The sequence below is a fragment of the Garra rufa genome, chromosome 19 (assembly GCF_049309525.1).
Source record: "Garra rufa chromosome 19, GarRuf1.0, whole genome shotgun sequence".
Classification (NCBI taxonomy): Eukaryota; Metazoa; Chordata; class Actinopteri; order Cypriniformes; family Cyprinidae; genus Garra; species Garra rufa.
In genome coordinates this window covers 24,038,767-24,066,516 of record NC_133379.1, presented here as the reverse complement: position 1 = coordinate 24,066,516, position 27,750 = coordinate 24,038,767, and the positions used below count along the sequence as shown (strand labels likewise).

General features: G+C 38.4%; 2 protein-coding genes across 3 annotated transcripts in view; one reads left to right on the top strand and one right to left on the bottom strand.

The window, feature by feature from the left end:
• Positions 1 to 2,395: 2,395 nt before the first annotated feature.
• capn5b (calpain 5b) overlaps positions 2,396 to 27,750 on the top strand; it is a 38,365-nt gene continuing 13,010 nt past the window's right edge. The window contains exons 1-5 of one of the 2 annotated variants that reach the window (XM_073824870.1): positions 2,396 to 2,560; positions 17,805 to 17,936; positions 23,295 to 23,503; positions 23,603 to 23,795; positions 25,203 to 25,396. In XM_073824870.1, the coding sequence (XP_073680971.1) occupies positions 2,396 to 2,560; positions 17,805 to 17,936; positions 23,295 to 23,503; positions 23,603 to 23,795; positions 25,203 to 25,396 (893 nt within the window). The remainder of the gene's footprint in view (positions 2,561 to 17,804; positions 17,937 to 23,294; positions 23,504 to 23,602; positions 23,796 to 25,202; positions 25,397 to 27,750) is intronic. The other variant, XM_073824871.1, reaches the window with a different exon arrangement.
• Positions 21,831 to 22,292, bottom strand: ompb (olfactory marker protein b). The gene has a single exon (XM_073824872.1). The coding sequence runs from the start codon at positions 22,290 to 22,292 to the stop codon at positions 21,831 to 21,833; it is 462 nt and encodes a 153-aa protein (XP_073680973.1).

The following is a 27,750-nucleotide window of genomic DNA, read 5'->3' as shown; positions in this document are numbered from 1 at the left end:
ACTATCTTTGATCACAGGCAAGTGATTTTGTCTAGGAATCGTAAAATGAAAAAAAAAAAAAAAATAAATAAATAAAAATAAATATGAAAAACCCTGCTGCATTTATTTAGTTTCTAGTAAATACAAATGGCAACGTCCGCTCCGAGACCGCAACGCGACCACCTCCTCAACTGAACTAAACGCTTCCACTGCGAGAGAAAGCGGCAGCCCCACAACGATTCCACCGCTGGCCTTGTCCCGTGTGTGCGCGTCTACGTTGCCTAGTGACGATCGTGATTGTAGCGGGATCACGTAATATACCAGAAAACAGCAAATTCAAATTTTTTGGCTGGTAGGTGCCATTTAACTCTCAAGACAGCTATGAGCTTGGCAGAGTACTTCTCTCTGCAAAGCCTGCACCTCGTCCATTAACACCATATAGCGGGACAAGTTATCCCTTACTTTTCAGCGTGAGAAATACAAGGTGTGGCGTGAGAGCATGTGAACTGGTTGAAATGCGTGTGTCTCACGGTGAATGCGTGAGACTTGAGAGCCCTGGTTAAAGGGATAACGTTAGTTCACCCAAAAATGAAAATTTGATGTTTATCTGCTTACCCCCAGGGCATCCAAGATGTAGGTGACTTTGTTTCCTCAGCAGAACACAAACGAAGATTTTTAACGAAAACCAGTGCAGTCTGCCAGCCAAATAATAGAGGTGGATGGGCACCAAACCTTTAAAAGTAAACAAAAACATGCAGACAAATTCAAATTACACCCTGCGGCTTGTGACGATACATTGATGTCCTAAGACATGAAACGATCGGTTTTTGTGAGAAACTGAACAGTATTTATATCATGTTTTACCTTTGATACACAGCCACGTCCATCTGTCCTGAGCACGAGCTCATCATCCGGCTTGTGACATGTGTTTGCACTTTGCGCTCTGGTGTAGTATACGCAAACGCCGTAAAGGGAAATCGGTGAAAAGTCCCGGATGAGTTTGCGCAAGCAAATGTAATCTTTTAGCTTTAAATCGGTTTGAACAATCAGGTTAAGCGCAAGTAATTACCATTTTGAATAGCCGCTATACCCACAGTCTGTGTGCACTGTGTAAACAATGAGTGTCGTATACACGCAACAGATAGCTTCCGGCGTTTGCGTATACTACGTCAGAGCGCGTTCACATGTAACGAGCCGAAAGCTAAACTCGTGCTCATGACAGATGGACGTGGCTGTGTATCAAAGGTAAAAAATGATATAAATACTGTTCAGTTTCTCACAAAAACCGATCGTTTCGTGTCTTAGGACATCAGTGTATCGTCACAAGCCGCAGGGTGTAATTTGGATTTGTCTGTGTTATGTTTTTCTTTCCTCTAAAGATTTGGTAACCATTGACTGCCATTATTTGACTGACAGACTGCACCGGTTTTTGTTAAAAATCTTCGTTTGTGTTCTGCTGAGGAAACAAAGTCACCTACATCTTGGATGCCCTGGGGGTAAGCAAATAAACATCAAATTATCATTTTTGGGTGAACTATCCCTTTAACTGCGTTAAAATATTTTTTAATATTTAAAAAATAAATTCATAACTAATTTATTAAGTTAGCATTAAACTGATAGCCCTAGCCTAGTTAGATTCTCTGTCTCATGGAGTGTCCAGGTGCACACTTTTGACTTTATTTGGTCTACATTTGCTTATTCTGACAAATTTACAAAATATCTTCATGGAACATGATTTTTACTTAACATCCTAATGGTTTTTGGCATAAAAGAAAATTTTATAATTTATAATACCAGTGCTAGTTTTGTGGTCAAGGGTCACATATGGTTTATATACTGTTACTGCCTTGAATTATTATTTTGGAATAAATGTAAAATGCTTAAAAACATTAATTTGATGAGATACATATTGGCTTTAATAAATAGAATATTGATTACATTGTTGTAAAAAAATATAAAATAGATTTTGTTGTTGTTGTTTTCTTTTTCTGATAGTGTAATAAATATGACTGGGACATGAATGTAACATTTTTTTGAAAAAAATTTCTAATTGAAATATGTAGTTATACTAGCCACTAAGTACCCCGAACAAAAGCTTTAATGCTGCTAACCTGTCAAACATTTCCAACTGATAAAACTTGTGCTCCCACGCTTTCAGAAACTAAAGCCACCCAGTCATTTTAGAACTGGTGATGATTCAGTCCATTTTTATGAGCAATATGCTTGAAGCAGATAATGAACGAACACAAAGTTAAAATGTCATGCACACAAATGTTCCTGTTGAGGAAGATGATGAGATCTTCACCTGAGTAGACAGAAGCAAGAGCGTCTTGTGCTGTGTCTGCACTGCATCTGTCTCACATTGCTAAATCTCTTCTTCTCTCTCTGCTTGTGTTGTCCCTCTGTAGGCTGAAAGATGTTCTCCTCTGTGAAGGCCTTTGAGGGGCAGCATTTCTCCACCCTCAAGAGGCAGTGTCTACAGAGTGGACGTCTGTTTGAGGACCCGCTGTTCCCGGCCGTAGATGACTCCCTCTTCTACCTGGGTAACAGGATCGGCCGTGTGCACTGGAAAAGACCCGGGGTCAGTCCTCAGAACTCAAGTCTCACAGTTCTTCATTTAGCAGATTGCATAGAAAATGGGAGAGTAGACCTGCATTGCGTGTGGTTCCCTGGAGGTTCTTAAAGTAGAAGTTCACTTTCTAGAACAAAAATTTGCAGATAATGTACTCACCCCCTTCTCATCCAAGATGTTCATGTCTTTCTTTCTTTAGTCGTAAAGAAATCGTTTTTTTTGAGGAAAACATTTCAAGATTTTTCTCCATATAGTGGACTTCTATGGTGGCCCGCGTTTGAACTTTCAAAATGCAGTTTAAATGCAGCTTCAAACGATCCCAAATGTGTCTGTAAACAATCCCAGCTGAGGTAGAAGGGTCTTATCTAGCGAAACGATCGGTTATTTTTTATTTTATTTACAATTTATATATTATTTTAACCTCAAATGCTCATCTTGTCTCTCTCTGCGATGTACATAAGTAGTTTGTGCATCTCTGGTTCAAAACAGCTAGGGTAGGTCAAAAAACTCATTTTCTTCCTCAATTAAGATATTTTTGATGAAATCCAAGAACTTTCTGACCCGCAACTGACACGTTCAAGGCCCAGAAATGTAGTAAGGACATTGTTAAAATAGTCCATGTGACACAAGTGTATCAAAGACTTTATTTAACAATTTCTTTACTTCTGTGCAGTGTTCATTTTGTTGACATATTTTTCATCATAATTTTTGTCTACAACATTTTTTTCATAGAGGAAAATGAGACAATAACAAAATAAAACTAGTTTTGAATGACAAAAACTATGACGACATTTTTGTCAAGTAATAAAAACGAGACGAAAATGTTAGAGAGGGACGATTTGGGAAGAGATTTATTCAGAAAGAATCTGCTGCGTGGTTGGGAGGTTAGGGACATAAGGAAAGGAAAGGAGGTGAAGTGAGGCCAATTATGGTGACCCATACTAGGAATTTGTGCTCTGCATTTAACCCATCCAAGTGCACACACACAGTAGTGAACGCACACACACAGTGAACACACCCCCGGAGCAGTGGGCAGCCATTGCTGCGGCGCCCGGGGAGCAGTTGGGGGATCGGTGCCTTGCTCAAGGGACTCACCTCAATCGTGGTATTGAGGGTGGAGAGAGTGCTGTACATTCACTCGCCCCACCTACAATCCCTGCCGGACCTGAGACTCGAACCTGCAACCTTTGGGTTACATGTCCGACTCTCTAACCATTAGGCCACGGCTGACCCCCAGCAGCTAGCATGCACTTGGTTTTCTGAGCGCAAACACCGAAGCAGCGCCTCTCACACAGCACACAAGAACTCTTTTGCGTCGCATGAACTGAGAAAAACACAAAATGATGTCAAATTGTCCATTTTGATGAGTATTTACATAAACACACTCAGTTACTTCTCAGGTGAACGTAAACAGTTGGGAGAATATCGGACATGTATAAGTATATTGCACCCATGCATTAGGTTTTAAAGGGACAGCAGCCTAATTTATTTGCTTTTGTCTGTGGCATTGATGTAAATTAAGCAACAAAAGAAAGACAGAAAATCACTCACATCTCTGAATCAATTTAGTAGCCCTAATACAGATTAATCTAAATGTATTTATATAAATAAATATGTTTGCTTAAAAGAATGATAAAGTAGCCTAAAACCAGTGTTGGGAACGTACCTTTAAAAAAGTAATTAGTTATAGTTACTAGTTACTTCTCACAAATAGTAACTGAGTTAGTAACTGAGTTACATCATTATAAAAGTAACTAATTACCAGGCAAAGTAACTATTGCGTTACTTAAAAAAAAATCTAATATAACTATAAAATAAACATAAAACATTGTACACTAATCTACACTATTTTAATGTTGTTGCGGGACAACGTCAGAGACAACTATCAAATTCAACATATTATTATAAATATTATCATTACTATTAGTGCAGGGGTCTTCAACTAAAACGACTCGAGGTCCAGTAATGAACCCTGCTCACCAGCCGAGGTCCGGACAATTATATATAAAAAACTATTTATGGTTTTTGCGAGACCAGGGTGTCTGCAGCATATTTTATCTTAAATTCTAGACATTTAAATACATTTTTAAAGACCTGAACAAAAAAATAAATTAAGAAATATATAAATGATTAAAATGACTGTAAAAAGCATGATTTGCAATTCAGATGCAGGTTTCACAAAACAAACAAAAAAAGATTTCTTAAATTATAAACTTCACATTCCAGCCTTCAAGAATCAAATGTATCAATTCTTAGGCTATATTAATTTAAACAATTATTGTCAATCAAGTATTATATTAATTAACATATATTTACTGCCTTAATTGTTTAAATTTGTATAACACATGGATGGATCTTGTCGATCCATCAATTCACATTTACAACTCTACGTGTTTGCTGCTTAAAACCATGGATTGTTTTTTTACACTGGTCTTTTTGACAACAGCAGACTTACTACAAGCTGATTAAAAATGTCAGATCATTCTCTTCCAGCAGGAGGCGCTAACAGAATGGTACACAAAACAGCGCCGCAGCTGACTTTCAAACATGCAGCGCTCATATTTATTCAATGGATAGCCTTATAAAGTTATCGCAATTCTTGCCTTTTAGTCCCCACATTTAAGACAACCTGACATCATAATTAAGACTTTCTTAACCCCTAATAATACTGCAGTCATCAATGAAAATTAAGAGCTTTATTTTAAACACCGACTTTCAAAAACAACCCTTAAAGGTTGTATCAGCGATTCTAGGCTGAAACATAAAGTGTCAAATTCAGCTGACCTTTCTTCATGATCCGCTCACTGCCTGCCCCATAAATTGGCTGTAAAAAAAACCAATCACCGTCAGGGGTTTGGTGTTGTGGACTTTCGCTCTGCCTCCCTCACATCCCTGCACCAGTAGGAAAGTCCACAACACCAACCCCCTGACGCTGATTGGTTGGAACACTGTTTGTTTTGCTGTGGAATCGTTGGTAGCACCAATTGTTTTTTTGGCATATCTCGGAGCCTAGGCTGACCACAGAGACGCGTTTTTTTTACAGCCAATTTGTGGGGCAGGCAGCGAGCAGATCGTGAAGAAAGGTCAGCTGAATTTGACACTTTATGTTTCAGGCTTGAAATCGCTGATACAACCTTTAAGCCTACACAAAATACGTTTCTTTTTATTTTTCCCTACTATGTTCGGCGCACGAGAAATATTAGGGTAAATTAAGTAAATATTAAGTAAATTGATACCAGCATATGAAGTATATTTGTCTATCATTGTCTCTGAGAGAATGTGCATGTCAGATGCTGAAAGCGCTGTTTTTACTTTCACTTTAACATATTGCGCAGTTTTTGCTTTGCTTGTGTAATATCCATTGGCTCACCTTTATGGTTTAAAACATAAATATGTATAAAAATGCAGTATAAAAAAATATATTTACAATGTTTTGCGACGTAACCCCAACATAATGCGCTTTCCATCAACGTTTTTCACTCATTGAAAGCTACGCCTGTCTGTACGCAATGCTGGACGATCCCGGGTATAGTGGAACAATAAAGCACAATAGATGGTTTAGAACTTTAAATATTTATTGCACAGACCGATGCAGAGAGACTCTTTTTTCCTGGGCATAATTTGCACGTTACATAAACATTTTTGCCTTTCACCTCAGCGAGGGAAAAGTAGTGCTTATACTTCCAGTTTGCGAAAGCTACCTTTGAACTTGTTGGACTTGCCATCGTTGTAACTCCTGGATGTTGGTGTGTGCGACTGACCGTGCGTGTGCACCCGCACTACTCTGCCTCTGATTGGCAAACAATGGAAATGTACTCAATCTAAGCCAATCATCGCGTTCTCAGTTACACCACATTTACAGACACACCAATCATCATCACTGGTGTGTCCCGCCCCGGCCCCGAACACACAAACACACACACCCCAGAGAGAGAGAGAGGTCCTACGGCTGAGAGAGACGCTGCTCGCATGAAAACCGCTTCAGTGTTCTCAGTTATAGTAACGCGCATTTTAAAGTCAGTAACGGTAACGGGGGAAACAGTAATTTGTTTGATTACTCGTTACTGAAAAAAGTATCGGCGTTAGTAACGCCGTTTATTTATAGCGCCGTTATTCCCATCACTGCCTATAACCACTAGTATTTCAATGAAAAGAAGACCATGCATGTTCTTGTTTCTTTATGAGAAGTGGTTTAATTTAATTTTAATATAAGGGCATGTTGCATGTCACAGCAATTAAATGTATGTCTATCATGATAAAACCTTAATATCAAATCTTTATAATGACTTTGGAAATTTTAGATAATTACTTAATAAATGCATTACACTGTAACAAAACTCATTAGATTTTAGCCAACTAAATCTACTGTAGATCTAAAATCTTATGATATTTAGTTGACTAAACTAGACTAAAACTAAAACAATTCCATTTGACTAAAATATGACTAAAACTAAATGGCGTTTTAGACTATAAGTAAGACTAAATGAAAATTTGCTGTCAAAAGTAACACTGTTTCGACGGGTGTTCACAAGAGTACCACAAATGATACTGACATTGAGGAGAATAAATTGTTAAAGTTATTTTTGGTTCTTTGTGAACAAAAAGTATTCTCGTAGCTTTGTAACATTACAGTTGAACCACTGATGTCACATGGACTATTTTAACAATGTTCTTACTGCCTTTTTGGGCCTTGAACATGTCATTTGGATCAGAAAGCTCTTGGATTTTATCCAAAATATCTTAATTTGTTTTCCCAAGATGAACGGAAGTCTTTATATTTAGGTGAACTATCCTGTTAAATGACTAATAGTTCATTATAAACAGCCATGCGTCCCATTAAATATAGTTCCTTTAATCTTTGTCTTACAGTCTAGAAATATCCTGAGAAATTTTAGAACAGCACAGATGTGCTAAAAACAGGATTTGAATTGTTATCCATCAATATATATACGCTGATCAGTAGCATACTGTTGGTAATTCATCATCAGTCAAATCAATAATCGTTGTCAACTGTCAAGCCAAGGTAGAAGGAAAGGTCAGCCTGAGGCATTCATCCGTAATGGAGGTCTGTCATCCATCACCGGATGACACAGAAATTCCAAAACTAAATTATAGGTTTTGTTTTGTTTTGCTGAAAATGATTAGACAGGGTTGTCCGCATACTTTTTTGACCATAAAATGTCAATGTTAGTTCACAAGGACACATTAGATTTGTAAAACCTCATTGGCTGAGGCGAAATAGACATCAACAGGCTTCTTGAAGCATCATGATGGGTTTCCTGCGCTTTATTACTTTTTTCTAAGTTAATGATACATTGCAGCTTGCTAAAAACTGTAACAATCTGTAACAATTCGAATCCCTAGGATGCTGTGTGATACTTTCCCCCCCGTGTCCATCTCGCCCAGGGGCATACTAAGTGTCAAGCCTGTCCAAGTCAATTATCCCTTTCTCTCACTCACTCACTCACTCCTGGAACGATGCCCGACTCAGAATCTCATTCGCTCAAACACACCAGTGAAATGTTCCAGTCTGAATTGCACCCACAGCATCTCCTGTCGTCATTAATCCAGGTTATACAGTAATTGACGCGGACAGTGCGATTGGTTCTGTCCGTAGCGCAGATCAACACGGCAAAGCTCAAATCTCCACCTTGTTAATGGTCACAGGAGCAGCAGCGGAAGATCAAGTGCAGACAGTGCCAATATCATATTCATTGTGTTGTAGTGATAATTAAGATTGTGGAGATGGAATAATTATGCTCAGACTGTCTCTGCATCTGAATTCATGCTTTTTTAGATTGCTTAATGGGATTGTGAAGAATATTTTGGATTTTTAAGATTTGATGAGCTTGTTTTTGTCTGGTTGCTTTAGTTTGTTATGGTTTAGTCAAGTTTTGTTTATGTAGCTATACCTGCACTTGCTATTTATCGTTTTTATTTTCTCATTTCTGTTTCTCTGACACCTTTAATTTCATTAATATCCCATTTCTGGACTTTAACGTCAACTTGAAATACCGTTTACAGCCCATTTGCACTGCAAATAAGTATGTTCTTACTTTTTGGATTTGTTTTCTAGTACAAATATCTAAACATTTTTGAATCAGGATAAATTTTCTTGAGAAACAAAATGACTTAAAAGGGTGAGTTTACCCAAAAACGAAAATTAGCCCATAATTTACTCACCCTCCAGGCTTCCTGGGTGTGTATGACTTCCTTCTTTAAGATGAATCCAATCAGAGTTATATTAAAAATTATCCTGGCATTTCCAAGCTTGTTTCTCTTTATCAGTCCAAAACAAGTCCAATAAAGTGCATCCATCCGTAATAAAAAGTCATATTTAAAACGTAAAAATCACTTTAATCTAGCTTGCACCGGCTGGTTTTACATGGAAGCAGTTCCGGGTGGAAAACGTAAGACATCGGCTTTGCACATGCACCACTCGAAGTAGAAGTTCAAAATGAGGATTTGGAAAGAAAAATGTTGGAGGTTTTCAATTTAAACCAAGAGGGTTCCTAAATTAAGGAAACTTTGCTCCTGTAAACAAATGTTGCTTTGTGCGAGACACATTGGCACATGCGCAACGCTGACGTCCTGTGTCATCTGCCAGAAATGCCAGGATAATTTTTAATATAACTCCGATTGGATTCGTCTGAAAGAAGGAAGTCATATACACCTAGGATGCATGGAGGGTGAGTATATAATGGGCTAATTTTCATTTTTGAGTGAACTAACCCTTTAAGACCTATTATACCCCTTTTCACAATATGTAATAGGGCTGAACGATATGGACAAAATTTCATATCTCGATTTTCATGCCAGATATCTCGATATCGATACGATACGATATGACTACGGGTTCGGTGAAAACCAAGCATTTCTCAGAAAAAAAAAAAAAAATTAAAATACAAAAAAATTTTGAAAGTGTAGTTTTATTTTTAAGAACTCACTGCCAGTCATCAACATTAACATAAATTACCAAAAAAATAACCCGCATTTGGACGTCGACTCGTACGGCATAACGCTACTGAACGCGTCAGCAATCAAACTTTGCTTTGGCTTATTTTGGGATGACTGAGAAGTCCCCAGTGTTTCTCTCATTGTCGTGCACTCTTCATGCAGCACCCGATGGTGTTGTTTCAGGTGGTGAAACATGTTTGTTGTGCTACCTTGCTTACGCCTGTTTCACACATACTCCGTATACAGTGTGTATGCAGTCCGTGTGCGTTACGTATGCGGTGCAGAAGCAGCACGGACTGGTTTTGCTTTCACACAGAACGCGTTTGCAGTCCGTTCCTGATCCGCGGCTGTTTACCACAAACACACCATTTATCCGTTATTTTGATTTCAAATACAAACGTGCTTTTTCAGCATTGGGATCCTCTTTTATTGCAGTACAGTAATACAATCGTTCATAGACATATTCACGTTTAAACTCAATAAGTTAAACGTATTATTCAATGCGCTTGACTTCTAGATTCATATATTAAGTTGCTAAAGCAAGTTGCAACACATTTAGACAGCATAGGTATAGCTTCCTTTTCTTATTAAAATTGGGCTATCACAAATATTTTAAATTAAAACTTATCACAGACAGAAAGTGCAAACGCACCGCTTCTGGGACGTACTGCCGGACAGCAAACGCGTGCAGTGTGAACGCTCTAATCCGTTAACATGGGTGCGGAAAAAAATACGCAACGCATATGCACTGCAGCGTTTTCTTTCTTTTTAATTTCTCCGCTGTCTCTGTAGTGTGTGCGCGCTGTCTTTAGCGGTGCATTCAAGGGCACTCGTAAAACTGATGTTCGTTGTGTGACTGCCAGAGTTGTATGCAGGGCGGGGCGAGCGCGGAGAGGGGAAATCTATATCGTCTATATCGTTGCTTTTTTCGATAGTAATATCTTGAAAGTTCATATCTAGATATAGATACGATAACGATATATCGTTCAGCCCTAATATGTAACATAAGTCTCAGTTGTCCCCAGAATGTGTCTGTGAAGTTTCAGCTCAAAATACCCCACAAATAATTTATTACATCATAAAAATGCCCATTTTGAGTAGAACCATATTAGTTTAAACATCTGATATAGGGTTTTATGAGCACACATCCGAAGCACGTGCACAGAAAGCGGCTGTCACAAGGCATGTGAGTACTAAACTAAGTTCTCTTTCATATCTTATTGCGCTTAAACTGTCAAATACACGCAAGTTTGTGGTAAAAACACACAGGAGTTACAAAAACAGTTGGCTATGTCTGTGAAGGTAAACAGCTAGGAAATAAATTGCATGTTTACATTAGATCTGTGTGGAAACACGGGATAAAGATAATATTATAACAAAATCCCCATTCTACATCACGAGGGAGCGAAATCTGAGCAATTTACAGAAGAAGGCTTAGCAAAACTGGTTAGTCCTTTACTGGGTAGTCCTTTTTCAGGTTTTCTGGGTTGGTAAATGCAGTCAGGGACTCGATTATAGCACTTAAACACAGAAAAAGTCTGAAGATTTTTATGATTTGTCACCATGTTCGTTTAATATGACTATCTAAAAAACGGCATTGACCCAAAAACTTCTGAATGATAGAAAGACTTCATGGTTATTTGACTAAACTAATAGCCTGCCTACGTGTAATAAAGTGGTTCCACAGAGGGGTTTGTTACAATTTAATAAAGGATTACAAAAAAATACCACTATTTTTCTTTGGAATAATATGTGCTGATGAATCATGCGCTGTAAGGCAGGAACATGTATTAAGAAAGTAAATGTGGCCCATTTTGATTCTTTGTTGAGTTTCAATCACTCACCATCAAGGAGGATCCTAACGATTTGACACATTGACATGTTGTTTGTTGTCCCTGAACTGTAAAAATGAAATGCTCCTGACTTCATCCATGTTTGACGTGAATGAAGACATTGCCACAAATCACTCTGACTGAGTGAACGCCATTAGGAGCTTTAATGCAGTTCACCGCAGCTGCTTCATATTTCACTGTCTTTTCCCCCCCTTGGGTCCTTGGTCGCGCTTTTTTAACCACTTACCATCCCTCAATTCCACCCACTTCCTTCCATTTCTTGTCACCTCTGCTCTCCAAAGAGAAGAATGTTGTGTTTTATGAGTTTGAAGCCAGTGGAATGGATGATAGATGCTCATTTATCCAGACTGTGGGCTCACTGGTGTCTGGACTCAGCTGAGTTTGTGTTCAATGATTCTGTGATTGGTCTGGTGGTCTGATCTGTCTTATCTGTCAAAGCTGGCCAAGACAGACTCATATTAGTCTGTGAACCCTCAATACATGAGATAATGCGAAAGAAACGCACACACAAAAGCTTCTAGCCCCAGGAGAGGGTTGCCCCTTGGATGCCATTCTGGGCTGTGATTAAAAAGTGTGTGTGTGTGTGTTCACAGAGGTGGCTGGAGTGCTGAGCTAAAACACAATGACCTTGCACTCTAATCAGTCAGCTTGCCCATCCTCTTAACACTTACTCACACACATACAATACTCCATAATAGCCACCAACCCACAGACATAGTGCTGAAAATTCTGCTCTAAAGAGAGCATTCACACATAAACAATATCTTTTCTTTCTCTCTGTCATCGTCTTTGTCTCAGCTTCCTTTGTTTCATGAGTGAACAGGGTAGACGATGGACTTGTGAAGGATGTTAAGATATTATGTCCACTTTCAGGCTTTTTAGCTGTGGAGGTAATCGCAAAGACCTCAGAGACTAAATGCTTTTCAAATAAAGGTTGATGTATTGCACGCCAGAGACAAATGGTGTTGTTTTCTCAGCTCTTGAGACAAGAGGAGCCCATTAAGGTTCTTTATAGTATAGTCTGATTGGAAGTAGTCTATTGTGAGCTGCCTGTGTAGCAATAATTTAAAGGCATCATGCACTGTTGCACAACTGAATCTTACAAATCAGTTATTTTTAGTTCAACAGAACCACATACAGCACAACTGGTGTAGTCTGATTTATGAACTATGAACTTATGACCTAGTTCATTTTAGTGAATCAAAGCCATACAGTGCAACCTGTGTAGTGTGATTCATGGACAAATGATTCTTATTAATCGGTTCTTTTGGTTCTTTTTAGTACGTCAGAACCTCACAGTGCAATTGGTGTAGTCAGACTTACGAACAAATGATTCTGATGAACTAGTTCATTTTAGTGAATCAAAACCATACAGTGCAACCTGCGTAGTCTGATTCATGGGCAAATGATTCTTTTGAATCAGTTCTTTTTACGAAATCAGAACCATTCGGTGCAAATTGTGTAGTGATTTACAATTAAATGATTCTTATGAACTAGTTCATTTTAGTGAATCAAAGCCATAGTGTGCAACCTGTGTAGTCTGATTCATGGACGAATTATTCTTATGAATCTAATCTTCTTTTCACTAAATCAGAACCATGCAGTGCAACTGATTTACGATCAAATGAATCTTATGAACTAGTTAATTTAAGAGAATCAAAACCATACAGTGCAACCAGTGTAATCTGATTCATGAACAATTGAATCTTACGAATCAGTTATTTTTGATAAATCAGAGCCATACAGTGCTATTGGTGTAGTCTAATTTACGATCAAATTATTCTTTTGAACTACACTACCGGTCAAAAGTTTGGGGTTAGTAAGAGTTGTAATGTTTTTAAAGAAAGTCTCTTATGCTCATCAGTGCTACATTTATTTAATCAAAACTATAGAAAAAACTGTAATATTGCGAAATGTTATTACAATATAAAATAATGGTTTCTATTGTAATATACTTTAAAATTTAATTTATTCCTGTGATGCAAAGCTGAATTTTCATCAGCCGTTACTTCAGTCTTAAGTGTCACATGATCCTTCAGAAATCACTCTAATATACAGATTTATTATTAGAATGATCTATATTGGATCTATATTGGATTATATATTGCAACAGTTGCCCTGCAAAGTATTTATTTAGAAATTGTGATATTTTTTCAGGATTCTTTGATGAATAAAAAGCTCGAAAGAACAGCATTTATTCAAAATATAAATATTTTCTAACAATGTAGGTATTTGCTATCACTTTTTATCAATTTAACACACCCTTGGTGAATAAAAGTATTAATTTCTTTCAAAAAAAAAAAGAAGAAGAAAAATTTACTGACCCCAAACTTTTGACCGGTAGTGTAGTTAATTTTAATGAATCAAATCCATACAGTGCTACCAGTTAAATGAGCATTATATTAATGTATGGATGGATGAGTTTTGTGAAACATCTGTCCAATTAAAATTTATATAAACTGTAGAAAAAATGATCAAATAAATAAATACAGTAAACATGATTAATCAGTTTAACTAAAATGTGACTTTTTTTACCCACTATTTGAGTATGTCATGTATTTTTATGCTTTTTATACAGCCTATGATGGCATTAAGCAACATGCTAATGCCAGAGTGAACAGCTGTATTTGTGTTACATGTGTAAATAGACTAAATATGTCGTATCTTGTTTTATGAGGTTTATTTTAGTTTGGAAGTTGCCTTAGAAAATAGAGAGTAGAGAGCAAAGCAGCTCATTTGCCGCTGTATACATTTGCACTCTTGCTTTTTGTTTGTGTCTCTTTCTTTATGAGTTTTTTTCATTCGCTCAACTGCACACACAAACGACATCTGTTCAGACAAGTGTTTTATTGATTAATCTAAAGTCAGAGCGCTTTTGAAGGTTTTAAATAGATTTGCTTGATTCATTGCTGCTCACTTGTTAATCAAAAATCAGAATCCTACAGAACTGTCAGGAATGAGAAGGCAGCAATGAATCAAGTTACCGTGGATTGATATTTAATCTGATCAATGAAGCCCACAATGACCTGGCGTTGGATGACAGCGCCTTGAGCCAACTCACCGCACCGAACCGAATTTGTATTCCTGTCTGTTTGAGTCAAACTGGTAACTGGTGGTAATATCAAAGATTCTGATGGCAAATCAGTCATGCACTGTGATTGTATCAAGCTTATATGCAGACCACAAACAAAAACAGAGACGCATGTCGCCATCTGGGTTTCTTGGATCTGGAATAGAGAAGCGTGTCTACCGTGTGCAAGGTGTGTGTGTTTCACCTCGTGAGTTTGACATCATTGCACTCTGTTCTCACACACTATGGGGGCATGATGAAATATCTCATCTCTAGTGGTTTGTGTGAGTTGTTGAAGGGGTGAGAGAAGCTCAGTGCTGAAAAAAATGAAATGTAGCGGGTGTGAGTGCAGGGCTGGATGTGTGCCGGCTAGCGAGGAGAGTCCTCGCCTGCTGAGCTGTGGAAATGATTTCGGATAGCACAATGTGAAAGCCAAATGAGTGTTGTGAGAGCAAGTATATTTGGACTGTGTGACATTTGGACATGTATTTTATACCTCCGGAGACCAACCGAACCAGCAGGGGTGTCATGCTCATATGGTTTTCAAGGGGATCTTGGCTCAATTTGTTCCTTAGGCGAGATGAGACATGACCACTGAAGAAAAAAAAAACACTTTTTAATAACTTAGTCATTGTTGAAGTGTGAGACTTGTTAGACTAGCAGTTATATCCGGGTAAAAATGTAGATGTATTAATTCTTATGGTGCGTTCACACCGGACGCGAATGAAGTGGCAAGCGCGAGTGATTTACATGTTAAAGGTTGTATCAGCGATTTCTAGCCTAAAACATAAAGTGTCAATTTCAGCTGACCTTTCTTCACGATCCGCTCGCTGCCTGCCCCATAAATTGTCTGTGAAAAAAACGCATCTCTCTGGTCAGCCTAGGGTCCGAGATATGCCAAAAAAACAATCGGCGCTATCAACTATTGCACAGATAAACAAACAGTGTTCCAACCAATCAGTGTCAGGGGTTTGGTGTTGTGGACTTTCGTACTGGTGCAGGGATGTGAGGGAGGCGGAGCGAAAGTCCACAACACCAAACCCCTGACGCTGATTGGTTGGAACACTGTTTGTTTATCTGTGGAAAGGTTGGTAGTGCCGATTGTTTTTTTGGCATATCTCGGACCCTAGGCTGACCAGAGAGACGCGTTTTTTTCACAGACAATTTATGGGGCAGGCAGCGAGCGGATCGTGATGAAAGGTCAGCTGAATTTGACACTTTATGTTTCAGGCTAGAAATCGCTGATACAACCTTTAAGTCAATGCAAAGACGCGAATAGCCATCCTGCGGCGCGAAACGCGCGAATGAGGCGGCGCGAGTTCAAAAATCTGAACTTTGGCGAAAATCCGCGCCGCGTTAACCAATCAGGAGCTTGCTCTAGTAGTGACGGAGGCAGAAATCCGAAACAACAATGGAGGACAAAATCACCGTTGCTGTCTGTGGTTACTCGGAGCTGTACGATACATCTTTGGACTTTTGTAGAAACAGGAATAAAAAGGATCTTGGTAGGAAGAAAGTGAGTGAAGAGGTCGGACAATCTGGTAAGTTTTAAAAAACGCTCTTTACTCAATTTGACCTACATATACATACATATTGAGACTACAAGCAAGTTAAAGCTGGCAAATTGAGCTCATTCGCCTATTTTACAACTACTTTCCCGCTGACGAGTGGCAGAAGCCCCTCCCATGACGCGAATTCGCGTCTGTTGTGAAGAAAATGTCACGCGCTAACGGCGTGAGTAAACTCAAATGTTCAAGCGTTCAACTACGCGCGAATAGCGCGTTTTTTCCGTGCAAGTCGCGTCCGGTGTGAACGCACCATTAAAATCCAAGACCAAAAGAAAAGTTCAGGTGTCTGAACTGCTTGCGCAAGCAGTGTAGTCTGATTCATGAGCAACTGAATCATATGAACCAGTTATTTTTAGTAAATCAGAACCATACAGTTCAACTGGTATAGTCTGATTTACAAACAAATAATTATAATGAACTAGTTCATTTTAGTGAATCAAAACCATACAGTGCAACCAGTGTAGTCTTGATTTACGAACAAATGATTCTTATGCACTAGTTATTTTAAGGAAATCAAACCCATACAGTGTGACCAGTGTAGTCTGATTTCATGGACAAATGATTCTTATGAACCAGTTCTTTTGAGTAAATCAGAACCATACAGTGCAACCAGTGTAGTCTTGAGTTACAAACAAATGATTCTTATGAACTAGTTAATTTTAGTGAATCAAAACCATGCAGTGCAACCAGTGTAGTTTGATTCATGGATAAATGATTCTTATCAATCAGTTATTTTTAGTAAATCAGAACCATACAGTGCAACCAGTGTAGTCTTGAGTTACAAACAAATGATTCTTATGAACTAGTTAATTTTAGTGAATCAAAATCATGCAGTGCAACCAGTGTAGTCTGATTCATGAACAAATGATTTTTATAAACTAGTTCATTTTAAGTAAATCAGAATCATACAGCGCAATTGGTGTAGTCCAATTCATAAACAAATGATTCTTATGAACTGGTTATTTTTAGTAAATAAACAACATGTAGTGCAATCAATGTGTGAGTCTGTTTCCTGAACAAGAATTACTGAGCTAGTCCTTTCAATATATGAAAAAAAAATCAGGAGCTCAGATGAATCAACTTTACCCTTGTATGGGTAATTTTATGATAGGAATCCAAGTGATCTGGAATTGGAGACATATATATGCCAAAGAATTTCCTCAGGTGGATCTCACAGTTTCAGTTTTGTTATTTTATTCATTGTAAGAATCACCCTTAAGCTTTTTAAGGCATTTTGGGTTTGTCAGGTGCTTATTAAAGCATTTCGTTTTCTTCCAGGGCTCATTTGTGGTGACTCCTTTGAGAGATTGTCAACACTGAGGCAGAATGAGCTATAGCCTGAGTCGCTATATTCCCCTCAGCTTCTGTCACTTTGCCCAGTGTGTGTCAGCTGTTCAAAGAGACCTGGACCTTTACGTTCAGGTCACTTAAAATCTCTGGCTGCCCATTGTTTCTGGGCTACGTGTCCTGGTGGTTGTGACGAGGTCAGTGTAGAGGTGTGCAAGATACTGTCAGAGCAAAGGAGAGTCATTTGATTTATAACAGCTTTCAGAACTGTACTACTTCATCTAGATTCATAACGATTATTAAATGAATTAAAGCTTTTGTCTCCAACACTTTTTCATGTACTTTATTAATCAAAATAAAACAACATGTGCTATTTTTTGGAACAAAGTACTACGTTTTTAAACATTGCTGCAGTCTTTCTTAAAAGATACATTTGTTTATCCCAGGTGCATCTTTGTTATTCACTTTTTTCATCTCACCAAGTTCTCACTCTATTTCTGTCTCTGTTTCTCCATCAGGAGCTGTGCGATGATCCTCACTTGTTTGTGGATGGGATCAGTGCTCATGACCTGCACCAAGGGCAGCTGGGAAACTGCTGGTTTGTGGCGGCCTGCTCCAGCCTGGCTTCCCGAGAGTCACTGTGGCAAAAAGTAAGTTACTACAGTGTGTAAACATGCATCTATCCTGCATATAATGCTCCCTCTAAGCTACAATGTTGTTGCCACGAAGTTGGAAGACAATCAGCGCAGAAGGCATATACTAAAATATTCAGGAAAAATTCTAGAGATTTCTTAAATAGAGCAAAATGAATTAAATATGTTTCAAATGGAGTCAATTCAGTTTGAAAGTGCAGCTGTGAGAATCAATCAAAGAATTTTTTTTTTTGAGGTAATAAAAACAGACCTAAGCATTTTTTTTTTAATGACTTAAAATACATATACAATAACAATGAGCCAATAATAAATGGTTCAAATAAAGTATCAAAAGTAAGTAATCATATGGTTTTAGTTGAACAAAACTGTGAAAATACATAATGTATTATAAACTGTAGAACTAATGTACATTTCATTATAACAATTGACTGCAGAGGAAGCCAACAGCCTGACGATTGTTTTTACACTTTACTGCGCAATCTAAACCTTGTTTAATATTGACTAAACAACAGTTAAGCCAAATTTCCACCTAATCTTTAATATTTTGCCATTTGTTCATGACAGAAATGCTACAGACACTATAATTTGTTGAATAGGTGGCCATCAAAACATGTAACCTTAGAGTGAGAATAATAACGATGAACAGTAAGCATATTTAGAAAGTTATTGATGTATTCTCTTGCATAGGTTTGTAAATGATTTACCTTATAAATTTGATGAAATGGCAAATGGTGCATTCTCAGACAAACGTTATAAAGCACTATGCTTTTAAATGTTTTTAAATTGGTTTTAATATTCCGTACAGCCTAAGAAAATGGTCTAATAACACGTTTCACGTGATTCTCATCACTAGTCGAATTGAATCAAGGAATCGTGATAATTCTAGAATAATTATAGAATTCATTAAATTATATCAGATGTAATATTGCTGAATAAATTGCCCAATAGAAATAGGTTTTACCCTGCAAGCACACAAATAGTTAAGTTTTGCATATTCTTGCATATTTTGTCAGAATATCTTTTTGTTATCTTGTTATCTAAGCTGTGAGGTTAAGCAAAACAGTCTCTCTGAGCTTTATTAGCAGCTGTAAGTGGCAGCCTGATGTAGTATCTGTGTGCTCTATTAGCAACCATTACCCGATGATGGTTAAACAAGGGATAGATCCACTCACCTGTGGCTTCATGAATGCACTCACACACCTTGTAGTCCCAGCTGGTGTAAACAGTATTTCAGTTTCTCTGTAGCTTTGTTGGTGGTAGACAGGTAAAGGGAGGGTGTTAATGTTTAATGGTTTCTAAGCTGTTATTTAGACATAAATGTTAAGCTTCAGTCCCCCTGCATCCTCCCCAGGGCGTCAAGTGTTTTCCCCTGCCTGGGGAAACATTTCCTCTTCCCTAGAAACACACATCATCATGAAGGAGATGACTTATAGGGCTTTCCCATGTGACTCCTCTCCCTCGTCCTGTCATTTGTTTTCCTGACAGGGTCGGCATTGATAAATGAAGGTGTGTGTGCTGCTATCCTTGCCCCGTGTCTTTGCAGCAACCTTTTATCCAACCCGATCACATGCACTCAGCATGGATACATGCTCAAGGGCAATGGTTATCAACTAGGGTGTCTCAAAATGACTTAAATAAGACAAAACAAGCATTCAAATAGACTAAAACAACTAACAATCCAAGCTGTTAGTCTTTGAAGAACCAGGACTTCTACAGTTTGGAAAAACCTGGATGTATGAGGTAGTCTGGTTTTAAAAATGACATTTTCTAGATCTGGAAAGCTATAAAAATGTGTAACTCAATGGGCGTTTGTATCAGGGGTGTTTTCTCTGAGGAGGCAAGGGAGGCTGTGTCTCCTCAGAATATTGTATGAGCAATTATTAGTACAAAAATAAAACAATGCCAATATTACAAAATTTGTATAATATATACAAAAAAGTGTATAAATCACAAATTTTTCTAAAGAAACATTATCCAGCAGCGACACCAGCAGGTAAAGTTAACAGCGGGAATCCGCGTCTCTCTCGCTTCCCCTGAGCACATTGAGTTTTAACAGACCCCCTAAAGCAGGGGTCACCACACTCAGTCCTGGAGGGCCGCTGTCCGACAGAGTTTAGCTCCAACCCTGAACCAGCTTATCAAGGTCTTAATAGGTATACTTGAAACTTCTAGGCAGGTGTGTTGAGGCAAGTTGGAGCTAAACTCTGCAGGACACCGGCCCTCCAGGATCAAGTTTGATGACCCCTGCCCTAAAGCGTGCGGTGGGTTTGTTGGGGGGTAATTAAGAATGAATGAACGGAAAGTCACGTGAAAATAGGCACTGCCCCCATCGCGATATGATTGGATATGACTGGTTATGATCAGCTGCGATTTGTTCATACGATAAACCCCGCCTCTCGGGTTCATGCGTGTTCGTGAATCAGTCTGAATGAACAATGTAATGGTGTTAATGGGTCCAATTTACAAACAAATGATTCTTATGAACGATTTTATTTTAATGAATCAAAACCATACCGTGCAACCAGTGTATTCTGATTAACTGACAAATTATTCTTCTGAACTAGTTCATTTTAGTGAATCAAAGCTATAGAGTACAATCAATGTAGTCTGATTTATGAACAAATGATTCTTATGAATCAGTTGGTTTTTTTTTACTAATTCAGAACCATACACCGGAATTTGGCATAGTCCGATTTACGAACAAATGATTCTTATGAACTAGGTCATTTTAATGAATCAAAACCATACAGTCCATCAGTGTAGTCTGATTCATGGACAAATGATTCCTATGAATCAGTTCTTTTTACTAAATCAGAACCATACAGCGCAATTGGGAAAGTCACATGAGAGAGGCAATGCCTCCATCGTGATATGATTGGATATGACTGGTTGTAATCGGCTATGATTGGTTCATGCGATAATTCCCGCCTCTTGTGTTTGCTAGCATTGGCAAATCAGCCCGAATTAACAATAAAATGCCGTTAATGGGAAGACTAATATAAAAAAGTAAGTGAACAACTCACATAATTCAAAGTAAATTGCTGTGTCTGTGACCAGTATTTACCAAGCTTTGATGACTAATGATTCGAAAATTTCAAAAATAGTTCAAAGTTAATTATTAAAAAGAATAACTGAACATAAATTCACAAATAAAATATATATTGTTAAAATTGTTACTGCCTTGAGTTATTATTTTGGAATAAATGTAAAATGCTTAAAAAAACAAACTTCATGAGATTCATACTTGGCTTTAATAAACAGAATATTGATTACATTGTTAATGTAAAAACATAAAATACAAATGTTTTTTTTCATTCTGTAAGTAAGTAATGTTTATTTCATCTAAGAAAATGTGACAATTTACATTTGATTAAAAAGAAAAAAATGTGCCTCCTCACTTCAGAAGACCACTGCACACCACTGATTTGTATATATTTTATTAATATGCATTTTTGTATTTATACCAAGCTATACCATACCTATTTTTAATCATAAAATCATAAACAACTGAAATAGTCATGGGCTTCGAATATTATCGTGAACATTAAGAAGCCTTGAAGTCAAAAAGATTGAGAACCACAGCTCATGGGCACTGCCATTACACCCCAGCACAGTTATTTGCATCAATTATTCAAAGAATTAATAACTACGATCGCTAAAAGCACAAGTTTTGCTTTATTCATGAATAATTTGGATCTTCTTGAATTATTAGTCTGATTTATCTCCATTAAAGTCTGTCACAAAGTCACAAAAACAGCTAAACATAACAGTGAGACTGATAAAGCTCATCAGAACATTCAAGAACTGATCATAACTTCTCATTTTAGGAGCATAACTTTAAACTACTAGGTCTAGGTTAAGTAAACTGAACAGAAAGCTGTCGTACCCTTCTCACTTCTGGAACTCTATGGAGCACTCGATGTTCTCCGGACTCAAGCCGTCTTCAAAAGCGAAGAGAAAATACATCACCTTGCGGACTTTCGCCAACTCGGCTATCCTCTCGCCGAACTCCTGAGCGTCAGCCTCGTAGCACTGGATGATATCGTCGTCTGCGCTTTTCCAGAAGAGGCCGGTTGGTTCGAGAAGCTGGCGGGTCATCAGGTGAGTGAGGTCGGGCGTCCACAGCTGGGACGTGGCGATGATATTGAGACGGCCGGGTGCGGATATACGGATGTTCCAGCGGGTGAAGTGCAGGGCCTGTTCAGAAAAGTCCAGGCAGTAGACGTGCTCGTTGGACTTCAGTAGGCGCTCTCCGTCTTGGCGTTTCTGGCCTCGCTGCTGCAGAGACTGCATACGTAGACGCATCATCTCCGTCAGCTGTACATCAGGGTTGAACGTCAGCTCAAGAGACATGTTCCTGAAGAAGATGTTTTGAAACCTGACAGCTTAGGGCTTCTTCTTGTTTTTTTTTTTCTCTCTTGTCTGGCCGGATTACGTGTGACCTCCTCCTCGCTCTGCTGATGTCTGATGCGGTTTGAGTGTCACAGTGAGAACTTGTGCTCTGAAAGCGACTTATTTCACAGTGGGGGTTTCTGTTTAGATGTTTGTTGCTCTGGGCAACAGCAATGCTGGGTTCTCCAAGAGGGAATTCGAGACATCTGTGTTTGCTACATGTGTTTGTTTCACATTCACCTGTCGATAGAGTTTACTCTCGACTGGTGAGCAGAACTGTGCGGTGATGTGCCACCTGCAGTCAGCATCACATTGTGTACCTGAGCCCAGATAATGGACCTGCTCCTCTTGGAACAATTACCACAGAGGTGTACTTGAAATCTAATCTCTGTTCTGTCCCTGAGGACTCGCTCGGGATGAAAGAGATGTAGTTGTTGTATACAGCATCCAAATCACCCCGGTGTCCTACCCACAAGTGTTTAACATTCAGGGTCATGAGGCTTTTTTGACCTGCTTTTATGAACTTTTAAATTGATAAGCAATGAGATGAACTTGATCCACTAAATTACACTGAATAATAATGGAAATTCTTTTGGTTTAGTGTTTTTATGCAGTTTTTGGTCATATCATCTTTTATTGTGTTTTAAAGGGAAATATTGTTTACATTTAGTCAGTATTTTATTAATATGAATCAGTTTGAGTTTTGGTGACATTGTTGGCAGTGTGAGTACTACCATCCTTTTCAAGTTTCAGGTCTCTACGACTTACGGTTTGGTCTGCATGGTCAGTTTGACATGGAGAGCACTGGTCCTTGGCCAATATAGCAATTACAATAGGGTTTCAGCACTACGAGCTTGAACCCCTAAAAACATAATAAAATTACAAAAAATTAAACTAAAATAAAAATTAAAAGGAAAACAGAAAACCTTATTTAAAATAAACATGTCACTTTTGTCTTTCTAGGTTATCCCAGACTGGAAGGAGCAGGAATGGGATCCAGAGAAGGCAGACTCTTATGCAGGAATATTCCACTTTCGCTTCTGGCGGTTTGGGGACTGGGTGGACGTTGTGATCGATGACCGTCTCCCCACAGTGGATAACCAGCTGGTGTACTGCCATTCAAATGATAGCAATGAGTTCTGGAGTGCCCTTGTGGAAAAAGCCTATGCCAAGTAAGCAGATTAGGCATAATTCAAAGGTCTATACAGTGATTAACATTCAAGTAGCGTGATAACATAGTGATGCTAAGTTCTTTCTTGATACCAATCAAGAGTTTATGGCTGCTATGAGGCCCTGGATGGTGGAAACACGGCAGATGCCCTGGTGGACTTTACTGGCGGCGTGTCAGAACCTATGGACCTTCTGGAGGGCCAGTTTGCTCAGGATGAAGTCGCCAGAAACCAGCTCTTTGAGAGAGTGCTCAAGGTCCATAATCGAGATGGTCTTATCAGCTGCTCTATCAGGGTAAGAAAGACAATATACAGTTGAAGTCACAAGTTTACATATATACCTTGCAGAAAATGTTAATTATTTGACAAAAATAAGAGGGATCATACAAAATGCATGTTATTTTTTTATTTAGTATTGTCCTGAATAAGAAATTTCACATAAAAGGCATTTACATTTTGTCCACAAGAGAAAATAATAGTTGAATTCATAAACATGACCCTGTTCAAAAGTTTACATCCGCTTGATTCTTAATACTGTGTTGTTCCCTGATCCAGCATGGTTTTTTGTTTAGTGATAGTTGTTCATGAGTCCATTGTTTGTCCTAAACAGTTAAACTGCCTGCTGTTCTTCAGAAAAATCCTTCAGATCCCACAAATTCTTTGGTTTTTCAGCATTTTTGTGTATTTGAACCCTTTCCAACAATGACTGAATGATTTTGATATCCATCTTTTCACACTCAGGACAACTGAGGAACTCATATGCAACTATTACAGAAGCTTCAAATGCTCACTGATGCTCCAGAAGGATAAACAATGCTTTATATTTCTGGATATTTCTGAAGAACAGCAGGCAGTTTATCTGTTCAGCATTTGTCTCACGTCTGTGAGATTTGTATTCAGACACTCACCTATTAATCCAGCCATCCATCATTTTTTTTCCTGCCTTCATTTATTTTCTTTCGTAAGAGTGTACATTCCCAGGCTCAAGGCAATCTTTGATTGTGTGTGACTTGCTTATCAATGGTGTGTGAAACCTTTCATCCATGGAAAATACATTTTTGAATATCTTCATAGCTGGGATTTTTTTTTTTTCACTAGAATATCAAATAAAATGCTTCTCAATATTTCAGTCAGCTAAGAGAACTCCATTGAGTGTTAAGCAACTTCATTTGCTCATTTGAACAGCATCGTCTGATGTGCCAGACAGGTCTGTGATGTAAGCAGGTTGTCTGGGGATCATAACAGAAACATCTTTATCACGTTTCACCAGAACTTCAGGGCTTTTGTTCAAATATGGAAGATAAAATGAAACTGATTTACAAATGTTCTGTCAGATACTCAACAAAGTCCTTTCATGTCCAAGTTCAGTCACTCTCTGCCCGTCCTTACAACCTAGTCTCGATTATGTCGACACAATTATTCATGTCACAGAGCCTACACGTCTATGCATTTTGTCAGCTTCATTTGCACAGCAAGCCCTTTGCTCATTGGAGTGTGGTAAATGGGCGTGGCTTGTCTCCTACTGATTAACATCACCATATTTCACTGTACCATGAAATAACGGCCCATGTTTTCATAATCGATAATTCACAGACAGTGTATGTGCTTGCATTCTAATCGGGAATAAAGATGATTATGCGTTTGGATAGATTTTAAAATTGGTGTTCAGCAAACTAACTGAAATTTGACCTTCGGTATGCAGGCAACCACAATAGAGGACATGGAGGCCAGACTGGATTGTGGGTTAGTGAAAGGCCACGCTTATGCGGTGACCGACGTTCGCAAGGTCCGTCTGGGACATGGCCTGCTGGCGTATTTCAAGTCAGAAAAGCTACACATGATTCGCATGAGGAACCCCTGGGGCGAAAAGGAGTGGAGTGGGCCTTGGAGCGATAGGTGAGACTGCCCCCTCCTGGATTGGAGGTCTTACAGCATCTAGAGCAGGGGTGTCCAATCCTGTTCCTGGAGGGCCAACGTCCTGTGGATTTTAGCTCCAACACACTTGCCTAGAAGTTTCTAGTGAGTCTATAATATATTAGGTCAAAAGGGGTTTGGCGGCTGACAAAAAAAGTTTGGGAATGACTAGAAAGAAACAGAATTACTTTTTTTCCATTTTTCTGACACAACATGATGGGAGATAAGAGGGCTAAAGCCTTATTCAAATATGTTAGCCCAAATCTGATTTTTGTGTACATCTATTTGGAATATGATCATATTTAGCAAGTGTAATTGGCAAAAATATGATTTTGTTCGACCTGCACTTCCCCAAAACAAACACATTGTTTCTGCAACAACTGTCAGCATGTTTCCTACAACAATGTCTGACATTTTTATGTTTTAAGAAGCAAAAAAAAAAAATAATCTTATTAGAGCGGACTGTAGCCTATCAGATTTCCAGAAATGTCATTTAAATCAGTGTTTGCAGAAACAAGGTTGTGTTGTGCTACAAATGACAATATACCGCTAGTCGGCAAAGTTTACACACTTCTTAAGACTTGTATGGCTAAATATAACATAAATGATGTCTCTTATTGAAATATGTAGTGGAAAACCCATGAAAGATTTACAGTATTTAAAGGGTTCATGACATGAGAAATCAAATTTGCATTGATCTTTTGGCATATAAGTGGTCGTTGTACCATTAAGACATCCTGCAAGTTTGATAGCTTAAAACGTCCACCTCATTATAAACAAAGCATTTATTTAATCAAGCTCCAAAAATGGCTCGTTTGAATCTGAAGTGACAGAGTGACATTACCCAGTCGCAAGCATTTTCATAAACACTGCCTCCAGAGCAAGGCCTGGACGAATAGTCATCTTCTCACCATAGGCCCCGCCCACTGGCGGTCAGTTGCTTAACAGCTGATGAGCTGAATGCGAGTGTCACGTTGTATTGTGTCAAAAGCAAACAAAAATTACAATCACTGCCGTTATCTTGTCTAAACTGGATACAGTATACAGATGCACATTCGCTTTCTGACAAAGTTGCCACGCTTGAGTATGTCGTCAATAGAACAAATGGAGTGAAATAAATATGTGGAAAATTAATTATCTTCAACCCTCTGTGTGAAACAACTTTTTTTAATGCTTCTTAGTAATCGGCCTCAGTAATCATTGCATAGGAAACCGTATCAATGCCCCTTCACTACTGCATACAAGTGTTTTGACAACATGTTTTTTTTTTTTACTGTAATTTCCAGACAAAGCATTATGAAATAATTTACTTACAGTTTGTGAAGCAGCTGCAATCAGATCTAGTACCGCTTCATTTTTCAACATATATTTTTTTGAGAACTCTCCATGACACTGTGCCTCGAATACAAAAGAACATGCTCCAAAGTCCTAACAATCCTCTGACACGATCCCAGATTCCATAAAAAATAAACTTGTTCCTTACGCAGAGACCCTTCTGATATTTGTACAAAGATGCGAACAAACTGTTTAAACCAAACGTGTCAAAGTGAACGATAATTAATTTTCCACATATTTATTTGTTTCAAAAAAACTTTATTAATATTATAAGTAAACCTCAAGGAACATATTAAAATAATTTTTAAAAATCCATGTCATGACCCCTTTTAAAAATCCACATCATTTTATATATATTTTGGACTATGGGGGGCGCCATTATTTCGATGATGTAAAATGGTTGCACTCGGTGAGCTACTGGCACTACCTGATGCTATTTTTTCTGCAACACATCTTGAAATACACAGCTTGGAAAACAAATACTGATACGATGACCACAGCTACTGAAAAGAGCTTACAGGTGGCGATGGATATAAGCGTAGACTTAAACTAAATGCCATACCGATCTTTCCCGAAGGAGTCTAAACACCCCGGATATCGAGTGAAATCCACACTGAGAAACTCTTAGTGGCTGCAGCGTCATGACAGGCGTCAGCATCTTTACATCTTGTCAGGACAGCATCTAGCATTTCTTGTCTCTGCCATTTGTGAGCTCTTTCAATAGCTGGGATCTACTAAAAGCGTCAAAGTGGACAAAACAAAGACGCAGGTTTTTAGGAAGTTTTATTAATTCACAGACATCTTCCCATTTTTTTGTTCTCTTCTTATTGCTAAGAAAAAGCAGTGAAGACTTACATTGCTTCTCTTGTTGCCCTGCAACAGAAGATTACAACCAAAAGCCGCACAATGTGGCATCATAGCATTATTTTATTTTTGAAGTTGCTTATTCTGAGTTGCGTTGTGGCGGAAATAGCAATAGGTAGCACCAGTAGCTCACCAAG

What these genes read in the sequence shown, in the direction of transcription:
- ompb (XM_073824872.1), bottom strand. Translation starts at nt 22,292, where the DNA reads ATGTCTCTTGAGCTGACGTTCAACCCTGATGTACAGCTGACGGAGATG.